The sequence below is a fragment of the Bos indicus genome, chromosome 15 (genome assembly GCF_029378745.1).
Source record: "Bos indicus isolate NIAB-ARS_2022 breed Sahiwal x Tharparkar chromosome 15, NIAB-ARS_B.indTharparkar_mat_pri_1.0, whole genome shotgun sequence".
Classification (NCBI taxonomy): domain Eukaryota; kingdom Metazoa; phylum Chordata; class Mammalia; order Artiodactyla; family Bovidae; genus Bos; species Bos indicus.
This window is the reverse complement of record NC_091774.1, coordinates 15,971,544-15,985,823: the sequence shown is the minus strand read 5'-3', so window position 1 is coordinate 15,985,823 and position 14,280 is coordinate 15,971,544. Positions and strand designations below refer to the sequence as shown.

At 44.6% G+C, this 14,280-nt stretch overlaps 1 protein-coding gene across 7 annotated transcripts in view; it reads left to right on the top strand.

The window, feature by feature from the left end:
• Positions 1-14,280, top strand: part of AMOTL1 (angiomotin like 1) — a 198,308-nt gene that overhangs the window by 133,556 nt on the left and 50,472 nt on the right. For all 7 annotated transcript variants that reach the window (XM_019974849.2, XM_019974850.2, XM_019974848.2 and 4 more), the window contains 2 exons: positions 5,889-6,033; positions 7,213-7,302. In XM_019974849.2, coding sequence (XP_019830408.2) covers positions 5,889-6,033; positions 7,213-7,302 — 235 coding nt within the window. The remainder of the gene's footprint in view (positions 1-5,888; positions 6,034-7,212; positions 7,303-14,280) is intronic.

Below are 14,280 nucleotides of genomic sequence, written 5' to 3'. Positions count from 1 at the left end.
TTCCTTTCTGGGGACAAAGTGGCATGTGTGGTCGGGGCCATCTCATAAGAGTCTAGGGGCCTGCTCTGTCCTGGGCAGGTGGGGGCTTTTGTAAAGAGAAAGGGTGGGACTGTAAACCCCCCTGAGCAGAGCAGCCTTGCCCTTTGGGTCCTCATGCCAGGACTTGCTCCTGGCTGGACCACGGTGGTCACTGCGTCCATATGACAGGGCTGCTCAGTGTTGACCTCTCCGTAAAGCCTGGCCTTTCTGCGGGTCCGGGTGTCAGAGCCGTCAGCCCCTCTGATTCCCCCGAGGGCTGGCAGCAGTCGGCAGGGTGCCGTGGGTGGGATGATGCAGCCGTTCACAGACGGGACCTGTCCCAGCGCGTTTGTGTGGAGCTTCCGCGGCGAGGGTCTGGAGCTCCCCGAAGTCAAGACCAGGCTTGGCTCCAAGAGGCCTGACCGCCTTTCCTGGAGGCGTCAGACGAGGGGCGGGGACCGGTGGGCTGCCTAAAGATGGCGGCCTCCGCCCTGGGCCGGTCACGCGGTAGCTCGTGTGCGGGTTCCTGGCAGTGCCTGGAAGTCACACTCAGGCCTCGGCTTGCCTCTCTTGCCTCTAAGCTTCTTTCCTGGTCCAGGCTGAAAATTGGGACAGGCCAGCTCAGCACTTCCTGGGAAGTCAGTCGTTTTTTTTCCTCTCTCTCTCTGAGGGAGCCCAGTGGCAGATGTGTCTAGGAGCCGTGCAGACTCCTGAGGGCTGAGTGTCGTTCTCCCCCTTTTCCATAAATATTTTTGAACAGCTACAGGGAAGATGCAGAAACTGGGAGTTCTTATTATTCTTCATTGACTTTTTAAAAATTCAGACGTATCTTTATTGGCCTGTAACACACATCTCTTTGTTGATGTCGATGACCATTTCTGTTTTGAAAACCAAAATCAGCCTCGCAGGGACTCAGTTTCCCTGCATGGGTATGATCCTTAAGTTTTGCGGCCAAAAGCGTTTTGATAACTTCTGGAAAAGGGGAAAAATCGAAGGCTGTACCCCTTCTGAAATCCCAAACTCCTTCAGTCCCTTGAATGTTGTGAATGGTTCTGTAAATATTACATTTCATTAATCACTAATTAGTTGTGTATCTAATTGAAATTGTCGGTGTGAAAACTCAGATTTTGATGAATAGGAGCCATATTCAGCACTAGTTCCGTAGCTCTCCTCGGCAACTGGGACCAAGAGACACAGAGCGGCCTGAAATCATGACTGGGTGGTTCAAGGCCTGTGTTCCCGAGGTCGCCCTAGTCCAGGCCCCACCGCTCCGTGTGTCTCTGTAACTGTGTCTCTTATTTGAGCCTCAGGTCTGGGGAGAGGCTTGTCCAGTGAGGTGACTGTACTCCTCAGGGATAAAGACCCCCACTTTGGGTGGTGCCACAGCGTAGGATGTGGCCGCCCTGTGTTGGCAGGAACGTCCATTCTGGAATCCTTCTTCACAGCCTTGGGAGCGCTCGTGGAGATTCATCTCCAGGGCAAAACCAAAAATAGATAAATTTTTAATTGCAGGGCTTTAGCCTATGTGCGACATGCCAGGAACTCAGCAGGAAACAATGACTGAGCTCAGAGGCTGCCAAAGAACCACCTGGAAATGAAGACCCTGTTTCCAGAGAGGGGCAGGGTGGTGATTATCCCTGTTAGTGTTGGAATGAGGACCACAGACCCCCAGAGAGAGTGGCGGTTTTTCATCACTTCCTTTCGGCCACTCATTTTGCTTCTTTTTCCTCCCAGTTTCCCTGAAGCATAATTCATGCACGGAATTTCCAGCAGGACCAGACTGTGGGTTGCTGAGCAGGTTGGCCTCAGAAGCCATCAGGGTGTAGGTGGATGTTTGAAGAGCCACACATCGATGGTTCCTCTGGGCTTGCTTTAGTAAAGACCCTCTTGTCAGTACAGCAGCAGTGGCTGTGGTTGGGCAGTCTGAGGCGTGGACGGCAGGCCTGTCTTCAACCCTATAAGTCCCTGAGTTGTGCATGTGAAGGTGTCTGGGAACAAGCCAGTCTCTAAACTGGGAAGGGCTAAGACTTGCTCACAGCCCCTCTCTGCCCCTTTGCTTCATGGCAGCAGCCCCTGCTGAAACTATAAGCTTTCCATTCTTCTTGGAGTTCCGTTTCTGGGCCAGAGATTGCTTCTCAGAGATTCCCGGGTCTCCTGCAGCCTGCCCTAAGAGCTTCCTGACGTCTTTGCTGGAAGGGAGGCTGGGAGCTGTGGAGGCAAACGCTCTTCATATGTTCCTGCTCAGACTTGGGACTGGCCCAGATGGTCTGTATATCAAGACCAACCTGTCCAACTCCTTTCACCTCTGACACACATCGCGTGTGTGTGCTAGGTTGTTTCTGTCGTGTCCAACTCTGGGCGACCTTCTGGACTGTAGCCTTCCAGGCTCCTCTGTCCATCAGATTCTCTAAGCAAGGATACTGGAGTGGGTTGCCATGCCCTTCTCCAGGGGATCTTTCCAACCTAGGGATCGAACCTGTGTCTTTTATGTCTCCTGTATTGACAGACGGATTCTTTATCACTAGCACCACCTAGGAAGTGACATTAAGAGGGCCTTAAGGTATTCTGACCCGAGGCTCTGAAGAAGAGGATGTGGTCCTCCTTCTGAAGGAGTGTGCAGTCAGAAATCACAGAGCTTTAGACTTAAAATTCTTAAAGTGATTCTAGTCCAATTTCCCACTCCTTAGAAACCTCATGTCTCTGAAAAGAGGTCATTCATTTTTTTACTTGAATGCCTCCAGAGTAGAGACGCTCACTACTGGGTAGACTTCTGGAAGAGATTGTTAGGAAATTCTCCCTGATGTTGAATCACAATCTCATCTTGCTAACTTCCTACATACAGTTGTAGTTCTGTAAGAGATTTAAAGGTTAATTATGCAGTCGGTACTTTTGTCATGAGGCAGGGCACAAGTCTAGGGCTATGGGGCTGTTTCTGCTCTCAAGGAGTTGACAGTCAAGTCAGAGACACAGAATGCAGCTGAATTCCAGTCAGCTGAATATAACATAGGAAAGTATATGAAATCAGGTAGAGGGAAGTTCCTATGGGTGGCCTAGTTGAAGAAGGCTTCACTGGTGCCCCATCTTACCGGGGATTGTCCCTGCAGCATTGCCCATCTGTCTGCAAGCAAAGGCCACCTTTCACAGATGAAATTAGCATAGAAGTGGTGGTATGTTTTGGAGCCATCTCTTTTGAAAACAAAATTAAAAGGAAGGAACATAATTTTGCGGTAGGACTATGAGCAGGATTCAGGACAGGCTGTTCTTTCTCCTGCCACATGACCAATAATTCATGATATCTTTGGAAGAGATAGAAAGGCCTCGTTGAAATAAGGGGACTGTGGAGGAACCCACTCTGGTATTAGAGGCCTTTGGGAACATCCATGCCGAAGGGAGCCTTGGTGTTCAGCCCCGCCCCAGCTGGAGGCCAGCGAGCAGGAGGCCCGACGCCCTGCAGCCTCGCCACCCACCTCTTCTCTGATGTGTCTTGGCTCCGTTGCAACCTCTGGGGCAGTGACCACACTCTCTCTCCTTTAGTTTCTGGCTTCCTGGCTGCGGAGGCGTCCCTGTGTCGGTCTCTCTCCTGGGTCCTCCTGTCCCACCTTCTCCTGAAGTGTCAGCGCTCCATCCTCGGCCCTAGGAGCATCTGGTGGCCTCCCTAAGCGGTCTCCGCTTCGTGGCCTCATCTGTCCTCTGCACATAGCAGCACAACTTTGCCCTCCCGACTTTCAGACCTGTCTGTCCCCGGCTTGCTGGAAATCTTTGCCCTGTTGTTCTGCAGGCACTTCAGGCCTGGTATCTCCAAACCCAGACTGGTTTTCTTTCTTTGGTAAACGTGTTTGCCTTATCATCATTTATCTCGGCTGACTCTTGTTACTCTGTCTTCTAAGCTGTGACTGTGTTTGGTTTCTTTCTCCCTTGCCTGTCCAGACCTGTCACGGAGGCTTACTGAGTCTACTCTTCAGTGTCTTTGGGATCTGTCTTTTTGGTTGTCTGGGTTCACTCTTTGTCATGTGTCACTGAACTGTTTACAGTAGCTTTTACCTGGACTCCTTTCTCCTGCCTCCTGTCTCGGCAGCCCCATCTTTTAGTCTGAACTCTGTAAAACCTCAGGTGAGGTTTATGCTGCCCTGCCCTCCCCAAGCTCTCCCACCCCTGTCATTCTCCTTAAAGCCCTGCCTTTGCACTGCCTTGTTCCTGCCTCTCGCCCCTTGCTGCCATCCTCAAATGACCTGCCCTGTCAGACACACGCATACTCTTTCATGGCTCTGTCTTGGCTCATGCCCTCCCTGTCTTCTGCTTTGAATGCCAAAGCCCTTTAGCCTTTTCTTTTCTGCTTGGCAAGTTCTTGTTCATCCCTCCGGACTCATTTTAAATGGCATTTTCCCTGAAATCTTGTTTTAAAGAAACCTCTTCTTACCCTGCTAAATTAAGGACTTTGTCTGCAGGCTACCATAGCATTAACACCACACCTTTTGTCAGACTGCACTGGAGAGGCGTGTGTGCCTACACACAGGCCAGCCAGGCTGCAAGGCCCACAGGAGCAGACACTGTCTTATTTCTGTTCCCCTGGCACCCAGACACGCAGTGAGTGTGTGATAGGTGTCTGTTAGGGTAGGTATTGGTTTAGCAATAGTTATAGGAGTCTAAGCAGGAACTTTCTGATCTGGGCGTTTGGAGTTCAGGCAATCAGGTTACCTGGCTTATGGTGTACACAGCTCTCCTGTGAAGAGACCAAAATGCAGGGCAGGTCTCTTTGTGCCCAGGGAGAGGTGCTGGTGTTCTCAACCCTGTCACTTTGCCTCTGATTCCAACTTTTAGTAGCCAAGTTTGCGGGCAATCTTTACTTTTTCTGGGCTTCCCTTGTGGCTCAGCTGGTAAAGAACGTGCCTGCAATCTGGGAGACCTGGGTTCAATCCCTAGGTTGGGAAGATCCCCTGGAGAAGGGAAAGGCTACCCACTCTAGTATTCTGTCCAGTATTCTGGCCTGGAGAATTCCATGGACTACTGTAGAGTGTCCACAGTGTCGGACACGACAGAACAACTTTCACTTTACTTTTTCTCCTGCATGTATGTTGCACAACAATAAAATGGGATTTATTAATATCTACTTTAAAACATGCTATTGTGTTAGACTCCTGTTATAACAGTTTCAGCTACTTGTTATAGATTTATGTATGCCATAGATTAAAGACTTCACCAGTGACAGCCCTGGATTCAGTGAAATCCAAGAGAAAAGGTGGTTTAAATTCATGTCTTTTCAGTTCCCTCACATATAGAGAAACAATCTGGCAGATTGGTTTACACTTAGATACAAATCCATTAGTCCTTTATATAGATAATTTCATAGACAAAGGGGTAACAAAACTAAGCGATGAAGCCTTTCTTCATGTGGATTTTATATTCCTTTGAGGATAAGGGTCTCAGGAAGAGCACTGTACTTGGACTCAGGGAATTTGGGTTCTAGCTGTGATCCTTTCGTTTTCTTGTACTTTAATATTTTTCTTAAGTTAACTAGGAAAAATAATAGTTATAAATTACCATACAAAATATAAGAGTATGCGTTATGTTTAAATTCACCCCTTCCTGATAGACATCTGATGGACATTGTACTGAGAGACACCTGATGTACCAGGTGACATCAGATGGTCCCACCAGACTTGTGACTGTCATTCACAGGATCCTAACGTGGCCCTGGGGGACACAGGGTGGGGGTGGGGGGTGAAGTCGACTGCAGGATTTGCTAGCCAAACTTGAGGTGCAGAAAGGCTGCAATGAAGATACAGCCTTCACACTGGGAATGTCCAAGAATCGGTATAACCAAGTCATGGGTGAGAATGTCAGAGGTTCCACTTCCACGCTGTTTCTTTCAGTTTGAGAAAGAACTTCAGAGAATCTCGGAAGCCTACGAGAGCCTGGTCAAGTCTACCACCAAGCGAGAGTCGCTGGACAAAGCGATGAGGAACAAACTCGAAGGCGAGATTCGAAGGCTCCATGACTTCAACAGAGACCTCCGAGGTACATCACTCACGTTTTCCCTGCCCTAAACACCCTTGCCCCATGTAGCTGACAGTCTAACTCCAAGTCCAAGTTGTGTTAGATAACCTTGTAAATCCCAGCATCCTGGGGAAGGGGCACCAAAGAGCAGACGTGTTCTTTTCACCTTATAGGTTGTCCAGTGCAGCATTGAGCCTGAAAAGTGACAACCTCTATGCATGAGTCCTTGAAAGGGAGGGAATATGTGTGCAGCTCCTTCTTGCTTCAAAAGTACTTAGCATGATTCTTGTTGTGAATGGGAATGTCTGAAAAGACCAGTGTTGCATGCACAACCCTTACCATATCAAGCTGAAGCATTTGATTGCATTCTTTGAAAGCCAACACTTAACACTTGCTCAATATATAGTGTAGAAGACAGAGCTAGACACATGTCCCTCTTAGAGAAAAAACAAACCCATGGTTCTGAGAAGAGTAAACGTATATCAATTTCCTGAAAGCCTGGGTCCCATGTTGCAGGATCTTGACAACCTCCCATATGCAGATTGATTTGACCCATGAACTTGTACTTCACTTTCAGTCAGCCAAGCCATTTTTTTCAGTTCTCTCATGTCAAAAGACTCAGTGTACTTGGAGTCTGTAGCTGGAACCTACATTTTTTTTAATTACTGTAAACCCTTCAGTTTTGGGTATGCTGTATGCTCAATAAAACCTTGTTAGGTTGAATTATTTAATTGAATAAATGAAGACTGATGAAATGGCATGAGCAAACCTAGAACTCACTGAGTAGAGTCTTTATCCGTTAGGTCATCTTGACTTGTTTCCTGCTATTTATTTGTTATTTTTAATTTTTTGTTTCCTAGCTACAGAGAACTGATAGTTAAGTTTAGATGAGGGCTCAGTTTGAGGCCAGGGGAACTCAAGCCCTTTGCGAGGACTTTGCTGGGCTTGCAGGTACCTGCTCTTCACTGCCTGTTGCTGGTGCACCCCTTGGCAGTGGATAGTATAAAGACATGGCGTGGCCACTGAAGACTTTCCTTTCAGTGTTTTGGAACATCTTGTTCCTCCCCAAGAGTTGTTCAGTTTGGGGCTCCTTCCCGGGCAGCTCTCCCTACCAGCTCTCAGCACCTGGGTCATTTGTCAGTTGCAGGATGACTTGGATTCGCATGCATGTCTTTGTAACCATCTCCTCTCTATGTCCAGATCGACTGGAGACAGCCAACAGACAGCTGTCCAGCAGGGAGTATGACGGACATGAAGACAGGGCGGCCGAGGGGCTTTACGCTTCCCAGAGTGAGTCTCCTTGCTTATCTTTCCCAACTGTGTGGTTTTAAAAGCTCAGGGCCTAAGGGGAGAAGCCTGTTCATTTTAAGTAAGATTTGTGTTGCTTGCTTTTCATTTGTTAACTCGGCATATAAGCTCTTGGGCCTAAGATGAAGCCCTCTTGGGTCTGCCCAAGACAAAGCCGAGGTTGTAATATTTCAGTAGTGTTTATTCTGACCTCCTGACCTTCAGTTTCTGTTTCTCTACAATACCCTCCGAGGAATAACACTCTTGCAGTATTCCCTGGCCCTCACCACCTGAAGTAAGGCATAGTTCTTTATCTCCATGGAAAAGGAAGGAGGTCTGTGGTGGGATTCGCTCTTTTGTTGTGTTTTGTGTGCATGTAGGTTGAGCATTTCTGAACTGGCCGCCCCTGGCAGCGTGAAGCAATGGAGATGTTCCCAGCAAGGGTCTTCATTGCTGATGCTCGATGCTGAACCCAGCGAGCCCATTTCAGCCAGAAATAAAATGGCTTCCTCTGCCTCTAGATTTATTGGGAAATATTCTATTAATTTCACCAGAGGCAAATAATAGAAGCAAATGGATTTTGAAAAACCATCAATTAGGGTTTGAATTTCTGCAAATTCATTGTCTAAATCAGAAACATAAAAAATCCAGCTGTCTTTTTTGGGAAACTGTATAGAAAATTGAATTCATTTCTCTGTCATAATTCTCAGCAACATTGTGAGTTAAGTGCTCACAGATAAAGGCAGTTCTAACAGCAAAAAATGTTGTTCAAACCCTGGCCATCCACTGTATAGTGATAGTATATTCTGGTGCTTGGATCCCTCATTACAGGTCTACATTTTCAAAGCTGAGAAATACTTGGTTACATTTTCTAATTCCCAATACTGTCCATTGGGGTTAATGTTTCTTCTTTGTTTTTCCCAAATTTACTCACGATTGCACTCCAGTTTTTCCAAGATTTTCTCATGATCAGACTCCAGCTTGAGTCTCAACTTCATTTTTAAAACTCTGTTTGGCAAATAGACACTCATACAGTCTTGAACTTTTGCGTCAGATTCCTTTGCATTAGGTGAATTGGCCTGTGCTCCAGACTTGTATACAAAGCTATATATATATATAAGCATCTTGAGTTATTCACTTTCCTAACAGAAGTTATTTCTACTCATAGATGCAGTGGATTTACCATTTCATCTGAGCATTCATTTGACAAATGAGTCATCTGTACTATTAGCATTTCAGATTTTGACACCTTAATTTTTAAAAATTAATTTATATTTTAATTGGAGGGTAATTTCTTTACAGTACTGTGATGGTTTTTGCCATACATCAGCATAAATCGGCTCAGGTATACATGTGTCCTCCCCATCCTGAACCTCCCACCCACGTGCCTCCTCACCTTATTCCTCTGGGTTTGACACCTTAATTTTGGATGATCATATTACTAGGTAGAGTAAGTATCCTTGTGGCCGTTATGTCAGTAATGTCACTCTGCTGATACTCTGCCTTCTTGTCAGGAGATATTATTTTGTCACGTAGTTCAGATCAAAATGGAAAAGTCAATGCGTTTCATCAGGTGAGCATTTGCTGCAGCCTCCCAGCTCAGGCTGTGCTGATGGACTAATAGATTTTGGTGTTGTGTGAGTTCAGAAATGTTCCCGACAACTTTAACCTTCTGGCTGAAAGCTAAAGCATCAATAATGCAGGCAAAGGGGCCCTTCCAGCTTTACAAGGAATGAGTTGTTCCATGCAAATATGTTCTGCTGTTCCAGAGGTATAAACAAGAGAGTCCAGGGGCGTTTTTCAACTGCTGAAGAGTGCCTCAGTGTTGACGTGTGATGTAATTGCATCTCGGCAGGGCCTTTGAAGCAGGGTTGCTAACACTGATAGCTAAACAACGTTTCATTACCTAGTCTTTGCAGGACACTTTGTGCCTGCCTGCCAGCTTTATAATCATTTGCATTAGCTTTTCCTCTCCTGGAGTGGCCAAGAGATGGACTTGAGATGTTATTTCAAATTTACAAATAGTTTTTTTTTTTCTTAGTGAGTTGGAAGAACTCTTTGTATGAAGAAAATTAGCATGTTTCCTGCCATATATAGTGCAGATATTTTTTCCCCAGTTGTTTTTGTATCTTTGAATATAGTGCCCTTTATCTTATAGATTTTCCAAGTGACTATATTTGTGCCTTCTAGGTTTTAGGTCATGCTTAGAAATGCTTTTTCCACTCCAAAATTATAAACATATTCACCTGTGTTTTCTTCACGTATGTTTATGATTTCATTGTTTCTAAGGCTTATGTTTTAGAAGCTAGTTAAGGAGGCACAAAAGAAGGGAAATTCATGAAGAACTAATCTGGAGACAAGGAGACTGATTAACAGATAATTTAGTATCTGGACAAAAGAAGTAGAGGTCCTGAACTAAGAAGTAGTAGTGGAGGGTAGGAGACAGATCAACAGTTGATAAATTAGAGGACTTGATGACCAACTGAATAATGACAGAGAGTGAAATGAGTGTGACTAGAGCCACTGGATGTATGGTCATCCTTTACCAATAAAAAGCAGGAGGAGGAGGAGGAGACGTGGGGATTCGGTAACAAGTGAAGGTTTGAGCGTGTTGAGTCATCTCCTGCTGCGGCCCGTAGCTAAGTGAGCAGCTGTAATGACAAAGGTGCAGACGTACCCTGGAGGCTGGTGATGGGCGGTGCTCTCTGTCAGGCTTTCCTTTTAGCACGTGGGCACAGAACGGCAGGCACAAATCACTATCTCTTCAGTTATTAATGTGTTCCATTATCTGTATAGTCTTTAGAAAGTCTATTATAAGAATACTTTTCAATGCCTAAGAATCATAATCATAAACACTGAGTGTACACTCAAGAGGAGCCATGTTTTTCAGATGAGCCTTTGAGATTCTAATGCTTGGCTAAGAGAAAGCTAAGACTGACTGCATAGCAAACAGTAGTGACGTCTCTGGATCTACCTACCAGTAGCTAAGGCTAAGTTGGGAAGGCCCTGACAACCGCCTTGGCCAATGGAAAAGTTAGAGGGAAAGGGGAAAATAGAGAATAACATGTATGATGTTTTTGCTCCATGTTCCAGCGGAAGCTTGGAGTCCAGGTCCCAAAACACTCAAGGCATTCTTGCAATATGAGCGGTTGGGAGGATTTCTGTAAAGTCTCAATTAGTGGAAGGGGATGTCCTTCCTGGCCTGATTTCCAAGTTTCCCTGCTGCCCAGAGTAGTTTGCCTTTAAAGACAGAACTCTGCTCTTCGTTGGAGCCTGATAAAGGCCTGGGTGGTCTGCCTGGGTCATTACACATAGCTCTACAAGTTGAAATAAGCATTCAACAGAGTGATAATTATGCTCCTTTTAGACATGAGATTGTCTGAATTAAAAATCTCTCTGAATGAAGTGCTTAGGAGTTTTAAGACTCAGGGGAGTGTTTTTCCTCTGTCACCTCATGATGTTGCATTGTTCATTTTGGAAGAATTCAAAAGTTTGTATGTGTGTTTTCTGATTTTGTGTGTGTGCTTAGTCGCTCAGTCATGTCCAACTCTTTGCGAGCCCATGGTCTGTAGCAATTTCCCAGGCAAAAATCCTTGAGTGGTTGGTCATTTCCTTCTTCAGGGGATCTTCCCGACCCAGGGATCGAACCTGAGTCTCCTGTATTGGCAGGCAGATTCTTTACAATGGAGCCACCTGGAAAGCCTTTTCTGGTTTTACTTGTTTTTCCAAATATGTTTGCAGCCAAATTACTCCTTAAAAACAGGGCATCTAACCAATTTCTTTTTTGATCTGGCTGAGTGAAACTGGGTACTTTAGCTTTTTTAACTTACTGAGATTCCTGGTTTCCCCATTTACTCATCTGTCTCACACACACACACACACACACACACACACACACATGGAGAAACGTAGACAACCGTCCACAAAACGAAGTTCTCCAGGAATGTCTGTCATCATTCTTAGCTCTGTCTTGTCAATAAGTGAAATGTTTTATCTGTTTCTTTCTGAAAATTAGTAACTCTGCAGAATTTTTATCACTATTATGTCTGGAGTGGTTTCCATTTCCTCCTCCAGGGGATCTTCCTGACCCAGGGATTGAACCTCCATTTCCTGTGTCTCTTACATTGCAGGTGTATTCTTTACTGCTTGAGCCATCGGGGAAGCCCATACTAGTAGCCAGAAAGTCAAAAACAAAATATTAGATATGGGGAAACTAGACTGGCAAAGATCTTATATTCTTGAGTGGAGGGGGAGCTGATGAGCTTTGGCAGCTTGTATTATTCCAGGATAAAACCCATGTGTGTTACAGGATGGCCAGAAACTTCTCTCCCCATTCACTCCTTGGGATTCTTTAGGCCTCATGGGTTCAGCATATTTGGTTAAACTGAAGTCTATGTATATTAAATTCTATCTGTTAAATGTCCCTCTCTAAGAAAAAAAAAATATTTTGGGGACATTCATTTATTTGTTTAATAAGTTATGGGTATAAATAAGAGTAATTCATAGGATTTGATTTCCTTTATAATCCCCATGGGTTTAAAAATGAACCCCCCCCAAAAAAGTGTGGAACCACTGTTTTAAAAATAACAATAATTTGCCGTTTTCAATTTATCTTACAATCATCATCTTAAGTCTTACTTTAGATACTTTGATTTTCTGTCTCTTTTAGAACATAAAAGAGGCAAAAATAATTTCCTACAAGAAAATCCTTCTTTCTGTATTTCCTCTAAGGGCTTATGTGAAACACAAAGCAGAAATTACAATGACATAAATATTAATTCTGTTGACCCACATAGAGCGTAAGGAGTGTATTCTGAATCCTCATTGTGTTTCATTACATCCTGCTGTGGGTTTCTGTCGGGCTTCGTTAGGAAGGAGAGGCTCGACATTGTCACACGTGGATGCACTGGGCTCCCTCCTCCTCTGTGGGCCCGATGGTGCTTGCAGCTGCCACCTGGGCGCAAAGCCCGTACCGCATCACTTATTTTGCCTATGTTCTCTGTGGGCACCGTTTCTTAGTGTGAATCTCCTGCACTAGATGGGAGAATTACAGGCATTCTTTGTCAACATCCAGCCCCAGCCTTCATTAAAACCCCTTGGATCTTTATGTACCTGGCGCTCAATAAATGTTTATTGAGGAAATGAGTAAAAGTGGGAGATCTTGTAAGAACAGGCTTGAAATTTTCATCATGGCACATCAGTATCAAAATGTTCTTTTTAGCTCAAAATCTCCCACCCATGCTAGGAGCTACCTCCGGTTCTGCTCAGTTATTTCAAGATATTACGTGAAATTATTAATGACAATAGAATAGAAGCAACTTAAAAATGCTTGATTTTTTTTTTTTCTTTTTTGCCTTTCACCTTCCCCTTCCCCTCCTCTCTTGCTTTTTCAAGTAGGAAAATATCCAGGTAAAGGGAATCTTCCTCTACTTCCAGGAACAGTAGTATTTTTCATGAAAATGACTACTATGTACTAAAATGTAGTTGGTTCCCTGACTCCTCTTTTACTCTGCTGTGGTCATGTTGAAGTTGAAGGCTGACTACGGTATATAAAAGTTTTGGGGGCAGCTTGCCATATTCTTGCACAAACCAGTCCATAGACCATGCCAGACACCACACATCAGATCCTGGGCAGAGGAAGGGAATGTCCACGAAAGCCTGCTAAGGTACATTTCTTTTTTTTTTTTTTAGTTTATACAATAAGGTTTTATTTTGGAACCAGTGGATTTTTAACCAATGGATTTTAAAATACTCAACTATTTAAACATTTTTTAACATAATCAGTAACATGATATTTTGGTGATTTAAACAATTTACTTGCTAAAGCTATAAAAATTCTTGGTGATGTGGCTATTACTTTTTATAAATATGACTTAGCTAATAACACATAAGGTACATTTCTTAAACTGAGAAAATTTTCTTGCCCTAAATTAACCTTTAGATGGCCTCTGAATTTAGTTGTTGTTGTTCAGTCGCTCAGTCATGTCCTACTCTTTGCGATCCCATGGACTGTAGCACACCAGGCTTCCCTGTCCTTCACTATCTCCCAGAGTTTGCTCAGATTCATGTCTATTGTGTCAGTGATGCTATCTAACCATCTCATCCTCTGTCATCCCCTTCTCCTTCTGCCTTCAATCTTTCCCCGCATCAGAGTCTTTTCCAGTGAATCAGCTCTTTGTATCAGGTGGCCAAAGTATCAGAGCTTCAGCATCAGTCCTTCCAATGAATATTCAGGGTTGATTTCCTTTAGGATTGACTGGTTTGATCTCCTTGCTTTACTAGGACTAAAAATTCAGTTTTAAAAAGCAAAGGTTTTATAGGCACAAGCTTAAGCAACCTAATTTTGGATCAGTCACCACATCTTCCAGTTCTTGGGTTCTCACTCACATGCTCAGTGACCTGAAGTTAGATGCTTAATCTCCCTGTACCTACATTTCATCGAAAGAAATAGAGAACAAAATCTTCCCAATTCAGCCAGCAGAGCTCTATGGGCTCATCAGTAATAGGAAATGCAAAGAAGACTTTATGCATTTATTCTGCAGACTTGCATTTATGGATTTGTAAGGCTATACATTTATTCTGCATCGCTTCTTCTTGTTCCTTTGCTTCCTTCCTCCACCTTCTCTAGAAGAACCTGCCAGTCTTCAGGGTGGAGAAATGGGTCATGTTCCCAAGGAATGCCTGTGTGGCCTCCCGAGCCTTGCTAGGTTTTGAAAGCAGAGTGTGTGACTGCTTACACCACTTGATCAACCTTGACAGGCAGCACTGAGAAACTTCAAACCTTCATGACAACCAGCAGTGCATCCAGCCTGCAGGGTGTCTGTTTACATTCCATCAAATCTTCTCCCCAAGTGTGAAAATTAATGTTATTCAATTTAGGCTGATTTTCTCTGCCTGAAGAGCCAGAGCTGATGACAGACCTGTATCTTGGTCACATGTTGATGTCCAGTCTCTAACAAGCGAACGTGGCTTATGATTTTC